General features: G+C 42.4%; 2 protein-coding genes across 6 annotated transcripts; both read right to left on the bottom strand.

The window, feature by feature from the left end:
• Window positions 1-1,124: 1,124 nt before the first annotated feature.
• LOC133446951 (voltage-gated monoatomic cation channel TMEM109-like) lies at window positions 1,125-6,005 on the bottom strand. Of its 3 annotated transcripts, XM_061725191.1 has the most exons (5): window positions 5,562-6,005; window positions 5,012-5,321; window positions 3,902-3,961; window positions 2,577-2,679; window positions 1,125-1,600 (listed from the first exon to the last, which is right to left on the bottom strand). In XM_061725191.1, exons 2-5 carry the CDS (start codon window positions 5,219-5,221, stop codon window positions 1,245-1,247), a joined length of 729 nt encoding a protein of 242 aa, XP_061581175.1. In that variant the 5' UTR covers window positions 5,222-5,321; window positions 5,562-6,005; the 3' UTR covers window positions 1,125-1,244. The 3 variants fall into 3 exon arrangements, with proteins under 3 accessions (XP_061581175.1, XP_061581174.1, XP_061581176.1); XM_061725190.1 differs by having other exon boundaries at window positions 5,012-6,005; XM_061725192.1 differs by lacking the exon at window positions 3,902-3,961 and having other exon boundaries at window positions 5,012-6,005.
• Window positions 6,006-8,794: 2,789 nt separating this feature from the next.
• rnf20 (ring finger protein 20, E3 ubiquitin protein ligase) lies at window positions 8,795-23,809 on the bottom strand. 3 transcript variants are annotated; one of them, XM_061725188.1, is made up of 22 exons: window positions 23,785-23,809; window positions 23,252-23,420; window positions 19,224-19,292; window positions 18,158-18,256; window positions 17,935-18,082; window positions 17,635-17,820; window positions 17,402-17,517; window positions 16,754-16,900; window positions 16,570-16,644; window positions 16,320-16,439; window positions 15,953-16,132; window positions 13,993-14,128; window positions 13,745-13,890; window positions 13,437-13,593; window positions 13,037-13,340; window positions 12,573-12,690; window positions 12,262-12,411; window positions 11,968-12,180; window positions 11,639-11,764; window positions 11,416-11,556; window positions 10,451-10,555; window positions 8,795-9,490 (listed from the first exon to the last, which is right to left on the bottom strand). In XM_061725188.1, exons 2-22 carry the CDS (start codon window positions 23,414-23,416, stop codon window positions 9,314-9,316), a joined length of 3,078 nt encoding a protein of 1,025 aa, XP_061581172.1. In that variant the 5' UTR covers window positions 23,417-23,420; window positions 23,785-23,809; the 3' UTR covers window positions 8,795-9,313. The 3 variants fall into 3 exon arrangements, with proteins under 3 accessions (XP_061581172.1, XP_061581171.1, XP_061581173.1); XM_061725187.1 differs by having other exon boundaries at window positions 23,721-23,804; XM_061725189.1 differs by having other exon boundaries at window positions 13,745-13,866; window positions 23,721-23,804.
• Window positions 23,810-24,221: the final 412 nt, after the last annotated feature.

The raw sequence follows: 24,221 nt of genomic DNA, 5'->3' as shown, positions 1-24,221 counted from the left end.
GCTAAAGGGGGCAGGGCAGGGGAACGGAATATTTAGATAAGATCCTCTGTAGAGCAAGACAAACCAGTTTCATTCATTTACTGCCCACATTAACTTTGCACAGCCTGTATTTTCTTGATCTGTTTTAAACGTTTACTTAAATTTCTCTAAGTGACCGTAAATGACTCTGCAAACACAGCAAGGTGTAATATTTTCCTCTGAATGTTCTCTGTGATAACTCAGTGAGGGTGTTTACATGGTGAACATCATCGTTGGCCCACTTGGATATTACAAGAGTGTGGGAGGGCTGCAGGTTGAAGGTGTGGGAACCATCATTTTGACAAAGAGTTCAACTGGTTCCTCTCAGCCGAGGTGGCAGCGTGAGGAGGGGTGAGGAGGGGTGAGGATCGCTGCTGTGCACCCAGAGGATCACACCAGCTTCCAGGGGAGGGAGCAGCAGGACTGAGGTTGGCTGCTGAAATCTGGATCATTTCAGATTTGGTTTTCCTTTGAATGTGAGACACCTTCCATCCACACTCATGCAAGAAAATGTGGTTTCAAATAATTTATGTTTTAACTTAGAATGGCCTACTACACATTGTATCCAGCACCACCAGCAGGTGGAGGATTTAACCAAGAATACTACTTTTCCTTAGTAGATTACCATGCGTGGCTCCTCAAACGATATAACCCAAATATTTATGTCACTCTTTAAGTTCAAAATATGCATTTGCACAGTGTTTTCATTTTATACACAAATTTATTTCTATGCAGATGTCCGTTTACTGTTGTCGTTTAACTGCTTTGCAGTTGTAAGCATTAAGTATTATGAGCACTTTGTCCCTGAACCGAAAACTGACAAGTTGTTTAATTTGTATTTTCTTGTAACAGTGCTACAAACTATATGGTATCATTTATGAGATGCTGTTTCTGCTGTGTTTTAATAATTTTCAGTTGTTTATTCACTGCACTTTTTAAAACTATTTTACTGCTCTTTTCTGCAAGACGTATTATCATTCAATCTGCCTCTGGTTTCTTTTTTAGAGACACTTTTTTGACGGTTTTCATTATGATGATCAATAATTGTTTATCAAAGTTAACATTTTTCACTTCTTGGGTAGGTATGAAGGGAAACAAAAAGAGCATTTCTGATTAAAAAATCCCAGAGATCACTTTATTTCTCAAATTCTTCACAGATATAAATCATTACAGTTACCACTGTGTCAGCCTGCGAGACGATCACCTTTCTCTACCCTTCCCCACCGCTACTCCCCTTTTCTCTTTTCTACAGCCTTCAGCCGGCCCTCCAAGCTGCTCAGTCGGTTCTCCACCACGCAAGACTTCTCAGACCCAGAGGTGAGCAGAGTCAACAAGACGCATGCCAGCACCAGGCCGCCCAGTCGAACTGCCGTTACTTCTGCAGAGGCCTGCTTGTCCATCGCAATCAGTCCGAAAAGCCAGAGGGCTATGACAGTTTTCACCACCCAGAACACCTGCCTCATCACACCAATCAGCAGACGGAGAACAATGGTTAGCACCCAGTAACCGATGAGAGCCAGCAGGCCCCACTGGGCGACGGCGGTCACGCCCTCTGGAGTGAAGCGGGGCAGTGTCAGTGCATCTGTGAAAGGAGGAAATGAAGTTGAGGCATGTTTTCATAACAATTAACGCCTGAAAATACCTGTCTGTCAAAGAGGAAACAAGTAAATACACACTGGCACCTTAAAAAGGTGTGGCAGACACACAACCTTGGGGGAGGGCTGGATATTTCCATTTGCCCTCACAACTTTCATTGTCACCAGAGGTGTCAAAAGTATTCACATTCATTACTCAGGTAGAAGTATAGATAGTAGAGTTTAAAAATACTCCTGTAGAAGTTGAAGTATCAACTCAAGTTCTTTACTCGAGTAAAAGTATAAAAGTGGTGGTTTCAAAACTACTTAAATTATAAAAGTAAAAGTAATGTAAGGGGGAAAAAGGCCATTAAGGACAAAAGCCATTGAAAATGAATGCATCTTAGTATAATGCAAATATATTAAAGAACCATATATGTGTACTATTGAGCATTAACATGTGTTTCAGAGAGCAGAAGATATGATGACTATGTGCTTATAAGTATTGTAATGGTGCAAAAAGTCAAACTTCAGAGGCATGTCATCATTTATCCTAATGTTTATTGGAATGTACATCCAAGTTTAGTTGCAGGAATCTGAGGGAACGGATGTAACAAAACTGGACAAGAACATCTGAAACAACCACAACCAAATTCACTCTATCCGGATGGAGCAATTTAACTGGATATTTTTATTTAAAGGCCGAAATGAAATAGAGTAACGAGGCTGTTTTTAAAATGTAAGTAGTAAAAAGTACAGATAATTGCGTGAAAATGTAAGGAGTAAAAGTAAAAAGTCGTCTGAAAAATAATTACTCCAGTGAAGTATAGATAACCAAAATTTCTACTTAAGTAAGGTAACAAAGTATTTGTACTTGGTTACTTGACACCTCTGATTGCCACACTACTGAGGCTGCAACAGCGTGCGCAGCTAAACATACAATTGCTGGCTCAGTCACAAAACTAGGGCCGTCCTGGTACCCACCATCGAATCCTGTGACCCTGAGGATCTCTGTGACGTAAACGGCAATGACATTCAGGCCGCTGGCAGCTCCTTCAGCCACGAATCTGATCACAGTCTCCAAAAACTGTGGTGGGAGGGGGGAGACATGATTTACTTTGTTATTAAACAAGGCAATAATCAAGAGAAAGAGCATTAAGCACATGCAGGAGTGGGGGATGGAGGAATGTGCAGGCAGTTGCTGAGTAATTTATTACGCTGGATTACGTGCAGAACAAATGACATTTACAGCAGCTCTTGGTACAAACCCATTAAGCATGGAAGTCGTAGAGGCAGTGAGCATAGCACCTCATGATAGTGGGGCTGCTGTTTTGTTGACTTTAACAGACAGCTGTGCATATAGGTGACAGATGGAAAGCACCCCTCTCTAATCCTGTACAGTCCGGCCACCCCCGACCCCCCCACCAGCCAATAAGAGGAGGAAAAAAAAACAGAGTACAGCCTTGTCCAGGGAGTTCAAGGGTATCCCAGTCAGTTGGCAGAGATCTTATCTGCACCTGTTGCACTTACACACAGCCACAAACATAAGGTCTATTCCACCAGCGTGTCAGAGCGAGACTCAAGCATCTGTCACTCCATGTCAGTGCGTTCATATTACTTGAAAAGACACCTAATCATATTCTGGAGTGTCAATTTCCATATGATGGATATAGCACTGAGGACTCATCCAATCACAGCTTGAATATCTGAGGCTAGAGACTTTTTGTTTTGGAAGTGAGGCTCAGAAATGAAAATAATGCACAGTATTAATGTTTTAAAGCTGTTTCAAGAGCACAAATATACAAACGAGCCTAAGGCAAAACAGATCCAACAGAAGCTACTCGGCGTACTGAGCAAATTTAATAGAACGTTATCTGACAAAGTCCTTGGAGAAATGTTGCTCTGCTACATTTAATTTACTGGAGGACAATCGTGGCAGTGTGCAGACCTAATCATGTACTTTTGCTTTCATTGCATCTCATTACTAAATGACTATTTAATCTTTTTAAAGTTTTCCCAGTGGAAATGTTATACAACCAAGTTGAGTTCAAGATAATCTAATTTCTCCAGCAAGAGTTGCGCACACACCCTATATTTTGCATTCAGAGAAACCATCGCTTTGCCAGCACAGGTAAACAAAGTCTTATCTCCACAGACTCATGGAACAAGCTGTGGACTAACATGCAAATAGGACAAGCATGGTGACGACTTCACTATGGTCATGCTCCTACTTCTGCTTCAACTAACCAGGTATGACAACAGGCTAAGACTGAGGTTCAAACTAGGAAAACATTCAGGAGTTTTCTTACCATGGTCATCGTATTGATGTTCTCCTGACCAAGCAATGACTCAAGAAACAACACTGCACTCTGAGGAGAAGGGTGGAAGGCAGGGAGAAAGAGATGTGCATGTGTGGATGGGTGAGGAGGATGCATGGACATGGAGACATGAAATAAGGGCGAAGAAGATGAGAGGATCAGGAGGAAGATTAACAAGTTGAAGAGCATGAGGAGAGGAATGTGTGTGAAGGGGGGGAAGCCATGGGTGGAGAGAGGTGACAGGGTTGGAGCTGAAAATTAGTAATCAGGTACAATTATTGATTAAAAGAAAAATAGTAGTGATGCACCGAAGGTTCGGTAACCGAAATTGTTCGGCCAAAAATAGCAAAAAAACACTTTTGGTGTTCGGTGGAATAAGTGGGGAAAAAAACGAACAATTAATAACGGCGTGTGATGACGCAATCAAACAGCGAACAGCGTGGAGTGAGGGGCGTGCCGTGTTAAATGGCAGCATGTCAGATCATTACTAGGATGTGGGAAAAAAGCAGAGGCCACGAGAAATTATCCAGGCTGAGTTGGATTTGGGAAAGCCGCTTGGTGACGGAGACGGTCACGGGACGCACAGCACAGAGAAAAGGGCTCGTACTACAGATGCGGTGGAGAACCCTCACTGTCTGATATGACGATATCCTCCAAGAAAATAACCCAAATTTTTTACAATTATTACACAAGGCTTCAAATTGTGGAAATCAGCCCCGCCCCACCGCGACCCGATTAATTGGATTTGAACGGGAGAAAATGAAAAAGGATTATGAAAAAAAATACAATAAGTACAGTAAGACAAATTGTGACTGGCGGGTATTTCACTGCACATGTAGGCTATTTGATTTATGCAATGGTGAAAAAAATTGGCAATATAAATGAAAAACTGCGAAGAACCATTGTTCGGTATTATTTGGTATTCGGCCAAGTGTTTATTATTATTTTCGGTTTCGGCCACAAATTTTCATTTCGGTGCATCACTAAAAAATAGAGCAAACAGTGATGTTAGAATATTAAAGGAAAGAACTGAGAGAAAATCCTGTTCCTGGTGCATGAAGGGAAAGAGTGTAACCTGGCCGTGCACCTTCAACTCTGTACCTCAGCAGCTGACCGTATCACGCCGGTTCCCAGCACTGACTCCGCGTAACGCTGGGCCTCCTGGCAGCTTCCCGTGATCAGGGTGCGCAGGGTGGTGACCGCCGGGGGGGCCTCGGCCCTGACCTTCCCGGCCCCGGCTGCAGCTTCAGCCCGCCCCTGCGCCAGGCCGAGCACCAGCAGAACTAAAGCAGTCAGCAAAACCCGAGCCATGACGGCACTAACGCTCCAGTCCCTGGAAGGAGATTGGAAAACAATAGGACAAAAATGCGAGGAGGGTGTGAGCTGCAGCCTGGAGCCGGTCGAGCAGCTTCTGAGAGAAAAAAAAAAAAAAAAATCACGCTTAAAAATGGCTTCGGGTATTTTGAACGGTCAGATTCCTACATGTATCTGAACCGGCAGGGAAATCTGAGAAGTAAAAAAAAAAAAATGTGCCAGAAGATTTAAGTTTCCGACTCTCTAATCTGATTAAACCAGTTGAGTCAACAAAATCCCACACAGGATCAAAAATATCTGAGCATTTAATTAGAAACTTTGGCGGTGTTGTATTTACAATCCAATCCTGGAAAGGCGCCGCTCCTCAAGGACGCTCCGGCTTTAACTGCGTCTATATTTGGTAGGTGTAACTGTTAAAGGCGTGCAGCCAGCAGGAGTCCACATGCAGGATCGCCAGGCGGGGAGAAAAGATGACGTTGAGAAGATGTGTTACAGCAATACATCCAAAACCTTCCTTTAGTTGCTGATTTAAGCGAGAAAGAGGGGGAAAAAAGGGTCTGAGACGCGGTGACGCCGGGAGCGCCTCTCTAAAGCCTCTTATTTCAGCTTGTGGCTGCACACCGCGCCGCTCCGCTGCTCCTTTGTCCCCAGATCCCGCATCAAATGCACTTTTGCGATGGATTATGTTGCAATAAGCTTTAAAACTGCCCTCTCTCGTCGCCACTCCCTTCCTCGCGGCGTTTTTACCGTTTGTTTCCTATGTATAAACACGCCTGGTCCTTCTGGAGGAAGAAGAGGAAGAGGAGGAAGAGGAGGAGGAGGAGGGAGCTCCGCTGCTCGGGGATAAACAGAGATTTGCACACTGGGAATTGTGGTTGAAATACTGGAACTGGAAAATCTGAAGACTTTAAATATTAAGAAAACAAAATTCATGGTTTTTGGGAATCAAAATGAAAGTGATGGTAATATTAAATTAAACATCTGTAATGTTGATATTGTAAGGGTTTTTGAGACTAAATTCCTTGGGGTTGTCATTGACCAAAAGTTAACATGGAAACAACACATTGAATACATTAAAGGGAAAATTTCAAAATCACTCACAATCCTCTATAAATCCAGAAATGTACTGAATTCCAAGGCCTTGCATTTGATCTACCACTCATTGATTGTTCCCTATTTATCTTACTGTGTGGAATTGTGGGGATCCACCTTTAAAACCTTAAACCTTAACACCTTAAATTCAATAATAAAACTTCAAAAACGAGCCATACGTATCATCAATAAGGCTGATTACTACGCTCACACAGAGCCACTTTTTCTAAATTTTCATGTTATTAAATTTTATGATTTGTTTTATTATAAAATCATGCAAATTATGTTCAGAGCAAAATCAAAAATGCTCCTGACTCAGAGGTTTTTTTCAATTCAGGAGACTCCGTATAATCTTAGAGGTGTCTGCAATTTTACTGTACAAAAAGCTAAAAAAGGTATGAAAAGGAGATGTGTCTCCATTACTGGAGTTAAATTCTGGAATGATGCCAACATACATTTAAAAACATGTCATTCTCTTTTAGTTTTTAAGAAAATGGTTTGTAAAGCTATTTTTGAAGCTATAAGTGCGATTGGCTATCTGTTAATGTCTCTTTGCTTTTCTGGTTTTCTGGAGGTTGGTAGCCAAAAAAAGAAAGTTGGTAATATAGGATAGGCTTTTATAAGCAGTTTGCTTCAGCCTATGCCTTTTCAGTCATTGTTTAACACATGATTATTGGTTTTGTGTGAAATGTTAATGCTGTGCACAATATTTTTTGGTGTTGTGTTGTTTTTGTGTTGTCATGATTGAATACACTTAATTCATTAATTAATTCAAATACCCAGACCGCACTTCAAACAGAGCTTTTAATGTCTAAAACCAAACTAAACATACAAACAACATTTAGGACAATAATTCATCTTTCAACCATTTCTTTCCTGCTCTGGTCACAGCAGAAGAGGGGGTGGAGTCAGTCACCCGACTTTTCCCAGTTCCGAGATGGAAATCTCCAACTGGGACACGAGTTGAAGTCGGTGATCTTTCTTCAAGGAAGTGTCTGTGTCCAAAATCATCCCCAATCATAATACCATCGGCTACGTCCCATTGACGTCATTCTGCGTCCCAACATTGATTAAATCCTTAAGCTTTATAAAGAGCTCTCAATACATCCCCCAATGCTTTGTGAGAGGCAGCGTGCAACCGATGGTCACTAATCAAGAAGCTCCTCCCTGTCATGCATTGTGCACACGAGGAAAAAGGAAAGAAAATGAAGAGTGATGGTTGTGGTCCAAGATCAGCAATAAATAATCTATTAAAGTATGCAGCTGTTTAACTTTAGATTGTATGTTGACATTAGTTTTATTACATTTAAAAAGCTTAATGCTTGTTAATATCACTGTTGTCATTGAATAAAATATGTAGGACAACATGATTACACAGTGAACTCTGCTGTTTGAGGCGAATAAAACCGATTACAAACTTTTTCCAGGAGGGGGTATAGTCATTGTTCTTTCTAAATGACAGGAAATAAGTAAAGTTGCAAACATAGCCTCACCACAATGGTTTAACTTACAAGTTAACAGCGTCTTGGTTGTACAGCAGCAGCACAACTTATGCAGGTTCTGCTGTGTAATTTGTCTTTTTCTTTGATTCAGAAGCATTCAAATGATTGAGAATAAAAGATATAAAGCTTAATATTCTAGGAAATTTTCATAAAGTTCAAAAATGACTGTCCTGCAATGAAAAGATACTATCGAATACCATTTGAGTTATTTTTCTTCCTTAACCGGTGATTCGTGACAAACGTATGAGCTGTAAAGTGAAAACGCCATACATCAGTGTGCTTCTTTTGAATGTTGTTTAACATATTCAAATATTAACACCAGATATGCTGGCGGCGACCTGCTCTATCTATGACAGCTATGAAACAATGAACAGAGGCAGCAGGATGACTATAGTAGTCCGAAAGTTCACTCAGACCATGAACTCTGCAGTTCTCCTTTGTAGTGACCGTATTGGGAGACTGAGGTGGTTTCAGACACGACTGCTACTCACATCAGTCAACACTCAGCTAACGTTACTGTTTATAACCGCAGCATCTAATTTTATTCACATTAAGTCGAGGAATACATTTGGAGAGGTGCGTTTCCAGACTCAGCGGTTGACACTCCAACTGCCAAGATAAATAGGGCACACTGACACGGTAGACTTCTTTTAAAGCAGCACCAAAGAAAGTTTCAACTTCATTTGAAGGAATATTTCATATTTGGAAAAGTCGTCCAGCTCTCGTGGGGTCCTGTTAGTTCCAAAAACCACCAAAAGTAACTAGACTCCTGACCTGGTCGTCTCTTGCGACGGCAGCAAATTGCTTTCAGTCACTATGTCACATCTCAAATCTATATTGGTTTTCTCTGACAGGCTCGTATCTGAGTTTTGTGAGTCAGCAGTCTCTCAAGCACAGAAAGAATGCAGCTTTTCTCTCCAAATGTTTCTTTTGTTGACATGGCTGACAAAAGTTTCAAGAGGAAACAGAGGCAGCGCATTTTTGATATTAGTTTAATAACATGGATAACTGCAATTATACTGCACCTAGCCATGAAACGTTAAAGAAAAACTAGATTTCAAATGGAACCAAAAAGAAAAGACATCCACATGACATACATACAAAGATAACATTGCATGAACATTCACAGCTCTAGGAGGAATGCATTTTATTCTCAATGTATTTATTTTTCTTCTTCACATACAGCTTTAAGAGCCTGCTTTCAAACGTACACACAATCTCACAAGAACTTTCAGTAAGTGTTGCAACCATTTTTTTCTTGAGCAGAAATATCAGCAGAGTAGTGGATAATGGATGGGAGAAGCTTCAGTCATTATTTTTAAAATGTAAAATTCAAGTGGTCCATTCAAAGCAGCACGGAAATCATCTTGTGACTTCACACGGACAATACCCAGCGAGGGGGGAGGGGGCGCGTGAGTGCTGTGCTTTATCTCGCTCCAGGCAGAATTTGTACTGAAGCTCATCTCGCCGACCCAAGTGGAGATGGACAGTGAATTTAGCCGATGTAAATGCGATGGAAGTCGTTTGCTCCAAAGGCAGCGTTGCACTTGGGGCATTTCCTCTGGCGGGTGTCGTAGCGGGTTTTAACGCACTCGAAGCAGAAGACGTGGAAGCACTTCGTCAGTACGGCATCCTTCACCCGAGAGTTGCAGCACGGACAGGTTAGACGAGCCTGAGAGACACGGGGAGGGAGGGAAGTGTTCAAACAACAAGTTGAGAAGCCATTTCTGCCCTCGGTTCAGTAGTTTGCAGTGATTGGATGTGAATATCTGGGGCAGCAGCTATGACATGTGACCACAGCACTCACAAGTCTTGCAACCCAGCGACCACCGTCAAACAAAGGATTTGGGTTAATCATATGAAACTACCCACAACTTTATCTGCAAATAAAATCTGGGCGTGATGTTGCAGTTTCGGCTCATGTGATATTGAATATTCAAACATTTGGTAGAAAATTATTTGTCCAAATGCATCCCTGGGAAAAAACAGTGCCATCAAATTTAGAAGATGCAAAAAGCTTTGAGACCTGTCAAAAAACTGTTTTGATGGATTTTGCCAGAAGGCTACAAACTACACAATTGCATAAGTTTCCCACCACAAGTGTTGAGGTCATGTTCACATGATTTACTTCCCAGTTGTTTGTTGTTAGGGCTGCACCATATGAGGAAAACATGCAATATTATGATTTAATTAAAGGAAAATTTTTATGTCAATATGACCCAAGACATACAGTATTAAGCAAACATCTAAAAAAGTGAAATTTATGTCTATTCTAGCATCATGGTTTTAATTAAAATGAATAAATAGAAAAACGCATCCGTAAACAACATTCTTCATGTAAATTAGCATCTAATTAGGCAGTGATGTTCAAACATGACTGCATGCTCATTTATGGTGATATTTATTTTGTTTTTGACATTGATGTTGCAATGACAATCCATTTTTGATAAATTCTGCACCCGTACTTGTTTAGCCAAGAACTATAACTAAAGAAAGGAGGCAGGAGCTGAAGCTGGTTGTCCAGATTTAACAAAAAAAAAAAAAAAACAGTCCAAAAATAAAGAATCCAATTGCAAATGGGATCAATGTAAACAGGAGTTGTGCATTTATTTAAAAGATTCCCGAGACGTACCTTGTATTCGTTGATTTCCTCGTTCAGGATGTCGTCTCCGTTGCTGATTTTCTCAGCTGGTTTCTTGGCCTTTTCAATCTTTCTCCGAAGTTTGGAAATGTCCTCCTGAGGAGAAATAAAGGCCGTCAGATCTGTCTGGCCATCACATTTTACCGCTGACTCGAGAACAGACTTTACGAGTGCAGTCCTCTTACGCAGTCACATAGTGGGTTTACCACCATCATCTGTGCACAACACGAGCCAAGATCCTTAACAGCCCAATTAAAGTACTCCGTTGAGCCATTTTATAAATTAGTACAGAGAGAGAAAGAGAGAGTGTGTGAGTGAGTGAGAAAGAGGAAGAAAACAAACAAGAAAACTGTTAAGTCCATATAAAATGAGCAATAATCTACCAAAAACTATTACAAATAAATAAGATGCCTTGGAGCTTTAGGCTATGTTCATAATACTGCCTTTCTGTTAATCATGAAACCAGAACTTCTCAGCCACTTGTTGCTGCTGAACACTGAAAACAAGGAATTTTATTTTCTTTTTGAACCACTATTATCTACCAAATGTAGATAACCAGACTGATCCCTCTCTCTAGCTAGGACTTAAGTGTTTCAGTTAAAAAAAAGTAATCTGAAGATCAGAAAAGCATGAAAATCTTTCCTTCCACACCGTTTATAAATAAAACATTACATACCTAAAACATACCTGCTCTATTTACTCCCTTAAGACATTAAGACGTAATAACATTGTTTTTTGGATGACCAAAATAAACAAATACAACAAACAAACAAAACATTCTTATTTATAATCTCATTCATTGTAACATGGCCACCAGCTTTTGGAATCTATTATCCTTTCTGGACCGGATAAGATGGGAATTATGCTGTGTCAGCATGTATTTGAAATGTACGAGGCGTTTTTAATCCGTGCGTTGATACACACTGCAGCTCAGGCTTCTGTGTGCTTGTTGCTACCTGTGCTCGCTGTGCATTGAAGGACTCCTTTTCCCTGGAGATGCTGTTTTCAACGACCTCCGCTCTGACCAGTTTGAGCCTCTGCTGAACCTGCTCCAGCTGAGTTCGCAAGTCTTCTGACAGCAGCGCAGATTCCTGAGCCTGGAGGACAAGATCACGTCTTAATTCAAATGACAAAACCCTCCTTGCAGCTGTGGTTCATCGGTACTGATCAGTGAGCCACCTTGCGTTTGTTCATGTCCAAGGCTTGCGTTCGAAGCGTCAGCTCTCGTTCCGCAGCGTTGATGGTGCCTTGCAGGAGGCGCTCCTTCTCCTCAAGTTTCCTCACCACCTGCAGCTGCGCGTCCACCTGTAAACGGGTACACTGCCAGTCAATTCTTCATATTACAACAATTGGAAAAAAAACAGCTGTACTGACAATGCATGCATATCAGTAAATGGCTGCAATTAGTCGATAATTATAATGATTGTGCTTATAAAGACTAATAAACAGCTGAAGGCATCTATCCTGTTCTCAGGATAGTACATTATGGAGTTGCATGTGTTCTTCACCTGAGTTTTAAGGGTGAGCAGCTGGTCTGCAAGCTCCTCCTTCTCCTCTTTCAGAAGCTTGTGGATCTGGTTAGACTTGATTCTCTCACTCATGAGCTTGAAGTTGGCGTCGTCTTTTTCTCGGAGCTGCTGCATGAGGCGGATGTTCTGTTCCTGCATGTCCTCGAAGGCCTGGCCTGTCACATCCATCTCGCTTAGCAGAGCATCTTCCTCCTGTGGGTGAAGCAGAGGGAGTATCAGGAAACAGGAGGGGAGAACCTGGCCAGTGGTTTTTGAACTGAACAGCTTTCACACCTGTTTGGCGATGGACAACTTCTTGTTGAGGATATCGATCTGTTCCTCCACAGATCGGATCTTTCTGAGAGCCTCTTCATCCGCCATTTTTTTGCCCTCCCTCCTCTCTCTCTCCTCCAGCTCCCTCAGCCGCTGCCGCAGCTCCTCTCCCTGAAACCAGCAGAAAAGAGATTTACACAATAACTGAAACTTGTTACTCAGCTAGAAATGATACATCCAAACAGGAAACACCACATAAATATCCAGATATCACATTTAAAATACAGACATAAACAGTTAAACGGTTGGCTGTGTTGGAGAGTGCTGATCACCTCTGACTTGGCTTTCTTCTCAGCAGCCATGAGCTGGACTTTGTCCCTCTGTTCCTTGGGTGCTGAGCGGTACATGTCCAGCAGCAGCTTCATCTCCCTCTGAGATTCCTGGGCTTTCCTGAACAGTAAAAGGGAAAAAAATCACATTCACTAAAAATAAAAATACGCCCTCTGGAGTCGGAAATAAGTGGGATCCTTTTTTATATTGTTTTTTGAAAAGCCCATAAAATGAAAAGTACAAGAGGAAATCAAGCTGCATTCTGGTTTGTCTTTCCCAGCCGTTTCTCCGTTTATCCGTCACACATAAGTCAAAGACACAAAGCAACGATATTTTTCAAATGAAAAAAAAAAAAAAAAGTAAGGCAGTGAAATTGAAAACACATTCTAAGTCACATTTTAAAATAAATTCCTTCATCGAGTGACATATCTGGTTTAAGATTAAATGTTAAAGACTTCTCACATACTTGAGTTCCACTCGAACAATCTTCAGCTGCTCGATCTCCTTCCTCTTGGACCCTCCGACCACGGAGAGCCGCTCCCCGGCCGACTCCTCGGGCTGGCCGCTGCTCCCTGGCTTCTCCTTCTCCTCCTTTATCACGCCACCGCCGCTGATCCCACCACCTCGAGTGGGCCTCTCTCTCTCCTTTTCCTTCTCCTCTTTCTTTATCTCCTTTTCTTTCTTTTCCTCCTTTTCTTTCTTCTCCTCCTTCTCTTCTTCCTTAATGCTTGCCTCTGGTTCAACACCTGGTTCTGTTTTCACTGAAGCACCTTCAAAAAAAAAACAAAAAAACAACAAAGAAGCAGTTAACTCTCAGTTCTGCAGCATGAAATAAGTTTTCAGTCACTTAACTTGACAATAGTTACCAGTGCTGCTGGGCGTGGATGAGCCGGTGTCGGGCTCCGTCTTGACCACAGGTTCTCCAGAAACAGCTAGGGTTGAAGGAGACGTTGTCTCATCCTTTAAGTCCATCTCTGTGCTTGACTGTGACTGAAGAATGGCGTTGCCCTTGGAAGCTCGAACCTGCACGGCCAAAGCAACGTATTTCAGCATGTTGTGTTCGGCCTCAAAGAACCCTTCAGACGAGCTTCTGTGAACGTGACCTGAATCCACTCACTTCCTCCTACCGGTGAGACATGGATGGCATAAACTTGTCTCCGTGTCTTTGTCTTACCTGGTTGAGCTCTGCTTGTGTCTCTCTAAGTCTCAGCTTGTATTTCACCACCTCTCCCTTCAGCTGTTGGTTGTGAGTTTGCAGAGTGCTTATGAGATGACGCATCTCCCTGTTGATAGGACCTGAGAGAAAGAGTGTATTCAAGGCTAGAAACAGAACATTGGACATGTGATAATAAGATCTAATGCCCTTTTGACACCATTCTCACATCGTATAAAACTACTTTTGTTGCAAGCTAAGCCAGTTACCTGCTTGTTCATTAGCAGCAAGAGTCTGTTCAAATTCGATGCGCAACATCTCGTACTCCTTCTTCACCTGGGCCAGTGTGTCTTCCAGTTGAAAGACCTCTGTACGAACCTTCCTCTGCAGAGCCACCTCATCGTTCTGCAATCATGGGGATGACAGGATTAGAGTAAGCAAATGAAAAAAAAAGTATACAGGCACTTAAGGATGTCCTGTTCCGATCACGTTGTTGAGGTTTACTTGATCGAGATCGGATATATATTTTATTCTCATCATTTTGATCAGCACATCAAACAGATGATAGAAAAAAATGCTTTCTTGCTGACTTTGTGTGCATGAGGGCTTGCTTTCTCAACGCAGCTTGATGGACACCCATTGTAGGTCACTTCAAACACCAACATTTTATTTTTTATGCCAGAAAAGGACAGATAGATGTAAGAGTACAGTCTAAAAAGCACATTACTGGCCTTACTTTATGACCTTGTTGCTCTTTTATTTGCTTATTTGTTTACATGCCTGCTGCGTATTTTAAGTTGAGCTGCTGTTTTTATTTAAAGGAGACCTATTATGGCATTTAATGTATATTTTAAACAGGCCTTGAATGTCTTAAAAACAATCTAAAGCTTGTTTTTTCTACATAAATCAAAAATCCAGCCTGTGGGCCCTGTCACTAGTTTTACCGCTTCTAACCTCTTTTTCTGCGCCTCATTTTTAGGGAAGGGGGGGGTATGATAATGAGGCTCTGTGCTGATTGGCTCCCTGAATGACGTGTAGCAGGGGAGGAGAATAAACCTCGCTCCGCCAGAGCAGCCCGAGCCTGTAAATTATCACAACACTGAATTTTCACAAATGGAAACTTTATTGTTAAAAAAATAAAATATGAGTTGTATATAACTAACATTTATGCACTATTTAAGCCGGATCTGCCCGGCGGATGCTGAACGCTGGCCCCGGAGCCACACCGGGCGCCCGGGAGCAGCGCTGCTGGATCAGCGCGCATCACCGCGGCTTTAACCAGGGAATCTGACCGGTTCCGACCGGCCGGGACCGCAGGAACCGGCCTGGACTGATAGCAGGGACTCCCGGGGACCGACCAGCGGAATTTCAGCCGGATCTGACCGGCGGATGCTGCGCGACGGGCGCCGCAACCACACGGCGGGCGCACAGATCCGCTCCGGAGCGCATCCGCGGCGCATCGCCCGTTACCGGTGACCAAACCGACAGATTTGCCTGAAAATGTCGGAGGGTGAAGCTGGTCCACCCTGGGGCAGACCCCCAAGGACCCAGCTCCTAAACCACCCGGGAACCTGGATGATTTAACCTGGATCCGCTCCGCCGCGGCGCCGCGTCCGACTGGCTGAAGGAAGCAGCGCTCCAGCAGCGGAGAGAGCTGGTTGTGGGCGTGGTTTCAGCAGCGGAGGCTGAACCTATGGAAATGAGCGCCTATGGTGACGTCACCATAGGCGCAGATTCAGAATGGCTCAAAAAAAGGTCACGTGACACTGGGGGACTCTGTAAGGCGGGGGTCAGAGACCCTGCAGATTTTCATGGTATTTTGTCTCCCCTGTGCTGGCAGGGTGAGGGGAGACCACTTTATATATGTTAAAACAAGAAAAAACGTGTTTTTCATAATAGGTCACCTTTAATTCAAATTTATGTTTAAATTTGCACTATTTTTACAAGTTAATAGTTGCACCATAATTACTTGATTGTTCAAGCTACTTCAAAGGGAACTGCACTGTTAAGTGCTAAATGATAAAATAAGGTGAATAAAATAATAATCATAGGGAACAACCTGGATCTGTTTATTTTGCATTTTTTCATTTTTTTAATGTGTTACGAAAGTAATGGATCGGGACTCGATAGATGCTCAAAATGAAATGACTCTGAATGGGATCGGGGCCAAAAAAACCTGATTGTTACATCCCTACTGGCACTCATACACATGCACACAAATGAACGAACCTCCATGTGCTCCAGCTGTCGAAGGCGTGCCGTCCTGGTTGTGTTGAGGCGAGCACGTGTCTCATCTAATTGACTCTTGAGGATCAGCGACTCATTGTAGAGCACAGAGAACTGTGACTGCAGACAGCGGTACTCAGAGGTGTCTTTGACCAGGCCCTCGGCTCGACTCACCAGCTCCGTCTGGGAGAAACCAGGCAACAATCAAAGGGTGAAGAACACAACAGAAAAGATCATTTCACAGAACAGAGCTGTGTTGCAGTGGTCAACTGAAAAGCGGAGTCTCTGACTTTGCAACAAAGACGTTAAAGGTTTTGTTTAGTGTATCATTTTCAGAGCACTAGAGTCAGAACAATGCTGATTGTAATACCTTCATGCTGTTGTTATCGTGCTGAACAATTTGCAGGTCCTGCTGGAGTTTCTGCAGCTCTACGAGGCGATTCTCTGCCAGCTCCGTGTTCTCCTCCAACTCACTGTTCATTTCCTCAAACTGTGTTAAGAAAAGTAGAAAAGTTATGATAAAAAGACAACAGAAAAATAAAATTTCTTAGCATTATTCTCATTATTACTCCACGCTTGCTTTGATTACCAAAATTAAGATACGTGGATATGAATCCTACCTTTCTCTTGTTAATGGTGATGGTTCCACAAACACTGCTGGCCTCCCCGCAAACTTTATAGCCTTTGCTTTTTACCTGAGGTGCACATGGGGGCTGTTACAACATGCCTCAACAAAAACAGATATTTCATACTGACATAACTATCCAAACAAGCACACAATTTCAACGCCATCCTCGTTCTCACCCTCTCCAGTATCTCGCTCAGATGTGCGTTGAGCCTGTTCTCACGCCGGCGGATCTTCTCCATGTCCCACTGAAGCTCTTCAATCCGTGTCTGCAGCTCACCCACGCGCTGGTCGGCTTTGTTGGCGGCACGACCCAGCGGCCGGGACTGTGGAGGACAGGAAAACATGGAGACCGGACATTAGAGCCAATAAGTACAAAATACCCTTAAAAAAACATGACTGTCTTTTAGGGATGGGTGATATTTTACCGTTCACGATAAACCGCCTTAAACAGAATTTGTCATCTCGCGGTAAAAACGATAAATTCCCATTGATGACGTTTTTGTGTAAAGCTGATTTATGGTTTTGCGTTAAATCGACGCACAACGTACGTGAAAGAAGGAAGGAAGGGAGGGAGGAAGGAAGGAAATGAGCCAGAAAGAAAGAAAGAAAGAAAGAAAGAAAGAAAGAAAGAAAGAAAGAAAGAAAGAAAGAAAGAGATGACGTTTTTGTATTGGTATTTTTTTTTTTTTTTTTAAATCGTTATTTTTATCATTATCGGGATAAATGCCAGACATTATCGTGATACATTTTTTAGTCCATACCACCCATCCCTACTGTCTTTTGTATTTTTGGTTCATGTAGGAAATGTAATTTTCATGTAATACTTCGCTGGTCATGTGACTGTGCTTCTGCTTGAGATCCTCTGCCAGTCGTTGAAGCCGTTCATTCTCACTGCTCAGGAGGGAGTTGAGCTTGGATGCTACCTGCCACACACTGCCATCTAAGATAAAAACCATCAACAGAACTTGAGAAAGATGACAGCTGGATTGAATTGCCTTATAAGTGTTTTGCATTCATCTGCACTCTACTACAACACTATCATCACGTCTTCTCTTACCAGCTCCAGCGTCCAACTCTGTCTGGAGCTGGTCCACGGTACTCTTTAGACGCTCGTAAATCTCCACGACGCGGCTGGCCTGCTTCTGGCTGGACTCCACTCTCTCCTGGAGCTCTGCCTCCATCTCCTCACTGGTGCTGCTCGCCAGTGTAGCCAGGAAGGAGTTGGCAGCCTCTCCCATGGTACCTGATCAATAGACACAGAAAACAAGGTTTTGGCTTTGGAGTCCAGATTTTCTGCACTTTTATTAATGAACAACATGCTAAGGTATTCCTGCTTGTACACTAGGTCTGTCTTCACCTCTCTCTTTGGCCCTTTCCTGGTTGGAGTCACCATCAGGTTCTGGAGTTTCAGGCTTCAGGCTCCGCCCCTCCCCTGATGGCGACTTCTCTGGCTCGCCGCTCACGTCGTCATAACGTCTGATCATCAATTGAATATTTTCATCACACTGAAAGATGATTGATAGTGTTACAACCCAACTTGAAAACATTTACAGAGTGAAACTGAAGTAATGAAAGTCCACCTGGTTCCAGTATCTGTTGAGGATCAGCAGACTGGCATCATCCGTTGCCTGACGGGTCTCCAGTCGTTCAATTCGCTCTCGCAGCTCATCTTCAATAACCTGGAAACCAACACATCAACAGACCAAACTTTAGACCATGGGTCTCGGACTCCGGTCCTCGATGTTTAATTTAGATGTTTCCCCGCTTCATTGCACCGGGATACAAGGAGCTGTGTCAACAACAGAGCTGTCCAGACCTTGATGAAAAGCTGGTAACGAGCATTAATTTGAATCAGGTGTGCTGATGCAAGGAGACATCTAAAACACGCAGGACTGCAGCCCTCGAGGAGCAGAGTCCTGCTTTAGACCAGGAGTCTTCAACCCTGTCCTACATGTTTTAGATGTTGCCTTGCATCAGCACACCTGATTCTAATTAATGGTCATCATCAGCTTGTCATCCAGGTCTGCACAAGTCTGTTAATGACACAGTCATTTGTATCAGGGTGTGCTGAAGCAGGGAAACATCTAAAACAGAGGTTTAACTGGTCTGGCTTTGCGACCCATGAAAAGCCATGACCCAAATCATGAAAAGTTTAAACCTCAAATTGCACAGAGCTGATGCAAAATAAATAAGTGCATTGACTGAAAAGTAGTTCCAAAAAAGCTTAGAAATATTTAGCTTGTTTTATTCATTATATATTATTTAGCAGTGCACTAGTAAAGCTATTCAATCGCAAAATCAAGATTATAAGCTGACGCAGCAATCAAAACATCATTTTTAACAGATTCAGTTGGTGTTGTCCTGCAAAATACATGAAATAAAAAAGTGCAACAATTGAGAAGTAGTTCCAGAAAGACATTCCCCTTACCTACGGAAAAGGCCCGCGACCCACTAAAGACAGGTCCACGACCCACTTTTGGGTCCCAACCCACCAGTTGAGAATCACTATCTAAAACATGTAGGACAGGGGGTCCTGAGGACCAGGGCTGAAGACCACTGCTTTAGACCATCAACATTGTGCACAAGTGTGATCTACTCCATCTTTATGACAGAGTAGATAAAAGCAAACTGGAAAATATATTTTACCTGTCTTTGATCAAGAGATTCTCCCAACTTTCGGTTCTTGGCTTGGAGAGCTTTGATGTCTTGTTCTTCCTGGAAAAACAAAAAAAAAGACCACATATCAGGAACCAGCCAAATAAACTGAGGATCTATGTGATGATGATGATGCTGTAAGCTCTATGCTCAGGCCAATATGCTTGCCCGTAGATTCCATATGTGCACAGCTGATGTTAAGGTAAATCTATTCAGAGCCTATTGTACACCTCTTTACACAGCTCACCTTTGGTGTAATTATACCCCCGCCAAGCTAAAGAAGTTGCAGGTAGCATATAATGATGCGTTCAGGATCCTCCTTAAGCTTCCAAGATGGACAAGTGCAAGCACTTTATTTGTTAATTGTTACGTCCCCACCTTCCATGCTCTGCTGAGGAATTTTATGTTTAAATGTGTGTCGACTCCATGAGTCAGAAAATTGTCTAATAACTGCACTCACTAACATCAAACGGAGTGATACAAAGTACACATCTGGACTAGTTAGTTAGTTAGTTTATTTGTCCACAAGTGGAGATGTGTCTTTTGTCTCATAATACAAAAACAACAGTAACATGACACAGCAACAAACACTTAACATTTACACGCAAAACATCTTAGTGGCAAAAAAGGAGGAACAACAAGGGCATGTAAATAAAAGACAAGTCTAGCGAGACGTGCCCTCATTCAGAGCCTTAATGGCGTTGGGAATTAATGAGTTTTTAAATATGTTACGGTTAGCCTTTGGTACACGGTACCGTCGACCTGAGGGAAGTCATTTAAACTCGCTGCAGAGTGGGTGAGTAGGATCATTTGCTATCCTAGCAGCTTTTTTCCCAATCACTTCCTTATAAATACCACTTAAGTTTCGCTGTGTCTTGCTTATTATTTTTGAGGCTAGATTCACTATTCTTTGTAGCTTGCATCTATTTTTTGTGTTATGGTTGCCGTACCACATTGCCATGTTAAAGGTTAAGATTCCCTCCATGAGGTTCTTAGTCTCCATAATCTGCTCGCTCACACTAAAAGAGTTGAGCTTGCGTAGTAAATGTAGCCGTTGATTACAAGATTTAAAGATGTGGTCAGTGTTGTTACTAAAGTTAAGATTGCTGTCAATAAAGGTACCTAAATATTTAAAGTCTCCTACTACCTCTACAGTACAGACTATGGAAACATTGGAACAGATGTTTGCATGTATTTTAATGTGTGACCTGTAATTTTTATGTATTTTATATGGAACCTTTTGAGTCTGTAATAAAGTATTCATTCAAACTCCCCATATTAGTCCAGGGGCCAGAGCCCAAAATTTCACTTGTCAGCACCACTCAAGGTGACAAAACTTACTTATGATTTTTGAAAAGATCCTTGTCTATAGATGATATTTTGGTATAACCCTTCCTGAGTGGCAGCTGGATCACAGTTATCAGCTCATGAAGTTCAGAAAATTAAATTTTAGATGCTGGTGCATATCCTGGTTTAGACTCATGTACAGGATATCTGTCAACGTTTCACAATATTGTCTTTGGTATCATTTTAAAGGGGACCTTTGAAGCATTCATTCAAGCTAAGTTCTATGTTGGTCAGAAAGATTCACATCTTAGCTTGAATGAATGCTTCAAAAGGTCCCCTTTAAAATGATACCAAAGACAATATTGTGAAACATTGACAGATATCCTGTACATGAGTCTAAACCAGGATATGCACCAGCATCTAAAATTTAATTTTCTGAACTTCATGAGCTGATAACTATGATCCAGCTGCCACTCAGGAAGGGTTATCATACCAAAATATCATCTACAGACATAGACGGTGTGGTTCAAAGAAAATAACTTGCTCCTGAACACATCCAAAACAAAGGAGCTAATCATAGACTTTAGGCGAAACAAAACGGACATTCAGCCAGCCCATTCACATTGGTGAGACCTGTGTGGAAAGAGTCAGTGACTTCCGCTTCCTCGGGGTCCACATAGAGGATAAACTGACCTGGAACAAGAACACCACACAGGTGGTAAAAAAGGCACAACAGAGACTCCACTTCCTGAGAATCCACAGGAAGAACAACATCAGCCAGAGACTGCTCGTGTCTCTTTACCGCTCCACCATGAAGAGCATCCTCACCTACTGCCAGCTGCACATGGTTTGCCAGCTGCACAGTGGCAAACAGGAAAGAGCTCCAGAGGGTCACCAGAATGGCTGAGAAGGTCATTGGGTTCCCTCTACTCACACTTGTGGACCTTCACGGCTCTTACTGCCTCAGGAGAGCCAACAACATCATGAAGGATCATCCCACCCGGGCCACTACCTGTTTGAGCCACTGCCGTCAGGAAGACCTACAGGGCCATCAAATCCAGGACTAACAGACTGAAAAACAGTTTTTTCCCAACCGCTGTCAGAGCCATAAATGCCTCAAACATTCTTTAAGTCTGTATATTGTTTTTATATTTATTGTTAATATTGCACTGTTTTTTGTTTTTTGCTGCACCCTACCTTTCGTTGCACTTGTTACAATGACAATAAAGAGAATCTTGAATCTTGTTATTTTTTTTTCTAATTATATGCAAGTTTTGTCACCTTGAGTGGTTCTGATAGGGCACTCATTCAACCTCACTTTGATTATTGAGTTCAACTCTGGTACCGTGACGCCACTAAGGCTCTGAAAACCAAGCTCCAGACAGCTCAAAACAAACTGATAAGACTTCTGCTCAATCTTCCATCTCGGGCTCACCTAACAGCAAACCATATGCTCAGCGTGGGATGGCTCCTGGTAGCCGACAGAGTACAGGGTCTTGCATTGATTTTGGTGTACAAGATACATTACTCCTCCAAAATACCCTTGTACTTGTCTAAATACTTTCAAAATGTAAAAGATGTTCACCACCATAACACTAGAGGCAGCTCCACGAATCACTTTCAGCCCAGGGTAAACTCCAAGAAAGGTTCAAATTCGTTTGTATCCTATACTACCAACATGTGGAATTCCTTACCGACAGCCATAAAAGAGAGGAAATCCCTAATCTCCTTCAAATCTGCCCTAAAAAGCCACCTACAGGAGGCTGCTACTCGTAACTGGGAATAATCAAAGCCTCTATTGCACATCCCGCTGTTCCTTCTGATTATTGTTTCTTGTTTTTGTTTTGTTTTCTGCTTTTGTTTTGTATTACCTAGCTTATTCTATTTGTCTCATCACCTTTTTAGTCTCTCTCAGTGCAAAACAACAGTAATTCCCCCCTTTTCTTCCCTACAAAGTACTGCTTATTACCTGTATGTCCTTCAATGTTATATGAGTTTAAAAAGGTCTCCAATGTAAACAAGTGTAATGCTTTCTTGGAATAATGCCTTTTAGTTGACTTTGTATCAGCGAATCTGTTCTGTCATGAAACTGTACCTGGTCCTATGCAATTCTTCTAATAAATGGGTGAAGGTGGTGGGGGGGAGGAGGATGGTGGCTAAGCTATCCTCCATCATGGACAATGTCTCCCACCCCCTTCATGAGACTGTCAGAGCCCTGGAGAGCTCCATCAGTGACCGGCTTCATCACCCACGATGCACCACCGAGAGGCATCGCAGGTCCTTGCTCCCCGCTGCCATCAGACTGTATAACCAGGCCTGCTCCCAGTAGCCAGTGGACAATAATATGTGCAATAATATCACATGTGCAATAATATAAGATGTGCAATATCTGTCAATCTGCCAGTCTACCTCACAACACTCCACCTGCTTTTCTGCACTGTTTCTTAACTGTATATACTGTTCATATCCTGTGTTTATACATATTTTATACATATCTTTTTGTATTCTTTATATATTTTTTATTTCTGACTTTTCAGTCTTTTTACCCCTCCCCTACATGTGTGTGCTAAGTGTACTGCTGACAAAAAAATACGTTTCCCCACTGAGGGAGAAAATAAAGGATATCTTATCTTATCTTCTAATAAATTATTCAATCAATAAATCAATATCTGGTCTGGCCCATGGATAACTGTAGTGAAAGTTGCATGTGAGTGTGTTAAGGAGCTGCTCACAGAGTTGGACACCCCTCCCAGCTTGATGACCGTCTCCACGGCGGTGCTGCCTCCAGCGCTGACCCCGGGCCCCCCGTCCTCTCCGTCCCGCTCCCTGCGCTTCTCCGGCGGGCCGCCGGAGGACGAGGCTCCGCTGGGGTCCGCGGGACGCTTCAGCCCCGACATCCTCCTGAAAACACACAAAACCAGGCTGCTCAGTACCGTTTAGTACTACTGTAGCTTCCTTCTTCACACCCTCACACGTTTTTACTCCCTAGCAGTCAAAGTGAATACATTAAAGATGACAGGAGCGATCAGAATATGATGAATTAAAGATGCTGTCGCACTTGGAGCCAATGAGACCAGGCTAACGTTAGCGATCTGCTAACTCCAGCTCCGACTTTTCACCGGTTTTCTGTTCCAACTGACGCATGTATGGGATCACTTTTGCAATATTGTGTGCATTGATCACACGTCAGTGAAATCTTACCGATCTCAATGTTGGTGGTTTTTAACTGAAACCGTCTGGGGATGTTGATGTTGCGGCTTCTTACCTCTCGGAAACGGAAGTGGCGCTCTTTCAGGTGATACGTGTGTCTGATCTGACTGAGCGCCCCCTGCTGCCGCGGAGACGATACGACCAGTTTTATTTAATTCTTCACAATCAGAATCAGGGCCAAGTCAGGTCAAACAAGACAGGGAATTTGACTCGGTTATTTTCACTCATTGTCCAGTAAATAGACACATGACAGCTCTTATTAACATATATACAATTTAAAAAACAGTGAAAGGCGCAGCAGTTTGAGGTAGACATGGTTATTGAAACGTGCATTGTTACAGTATATGATTGTGGTTGGTTATTATTGTTGTTGTTGTAATAATAATAATAATAATAATAATAATAATAATAATAATAATAATAATAATAATAATAATAATAATAATAATAATACATAATAATAATAATTATTATTATTGCATAGTTATTGAT

The sequence above is a fragment of the Cololabis saira genome, chromosome 7, assembly GCF_033807715.1.
Source record: "Cololabis saira isolate AMF1-May2022 chromosome 7, fColSai1.1, whole genome shotgun sequence".
In the NCBI taxonomy this organism is placed as follows: domain Eukaryota; kingdom Metazoa; phylum Chordata; class Actinopteri; order Beloniformes; family Belonidae; genus Cololabis; species Cololabis saira.
The sequence above is the reverse complement of the archived record's forward strand: the minus strand, read 5'-3'. Positions and strand labels throughout refer to the sequence as shown.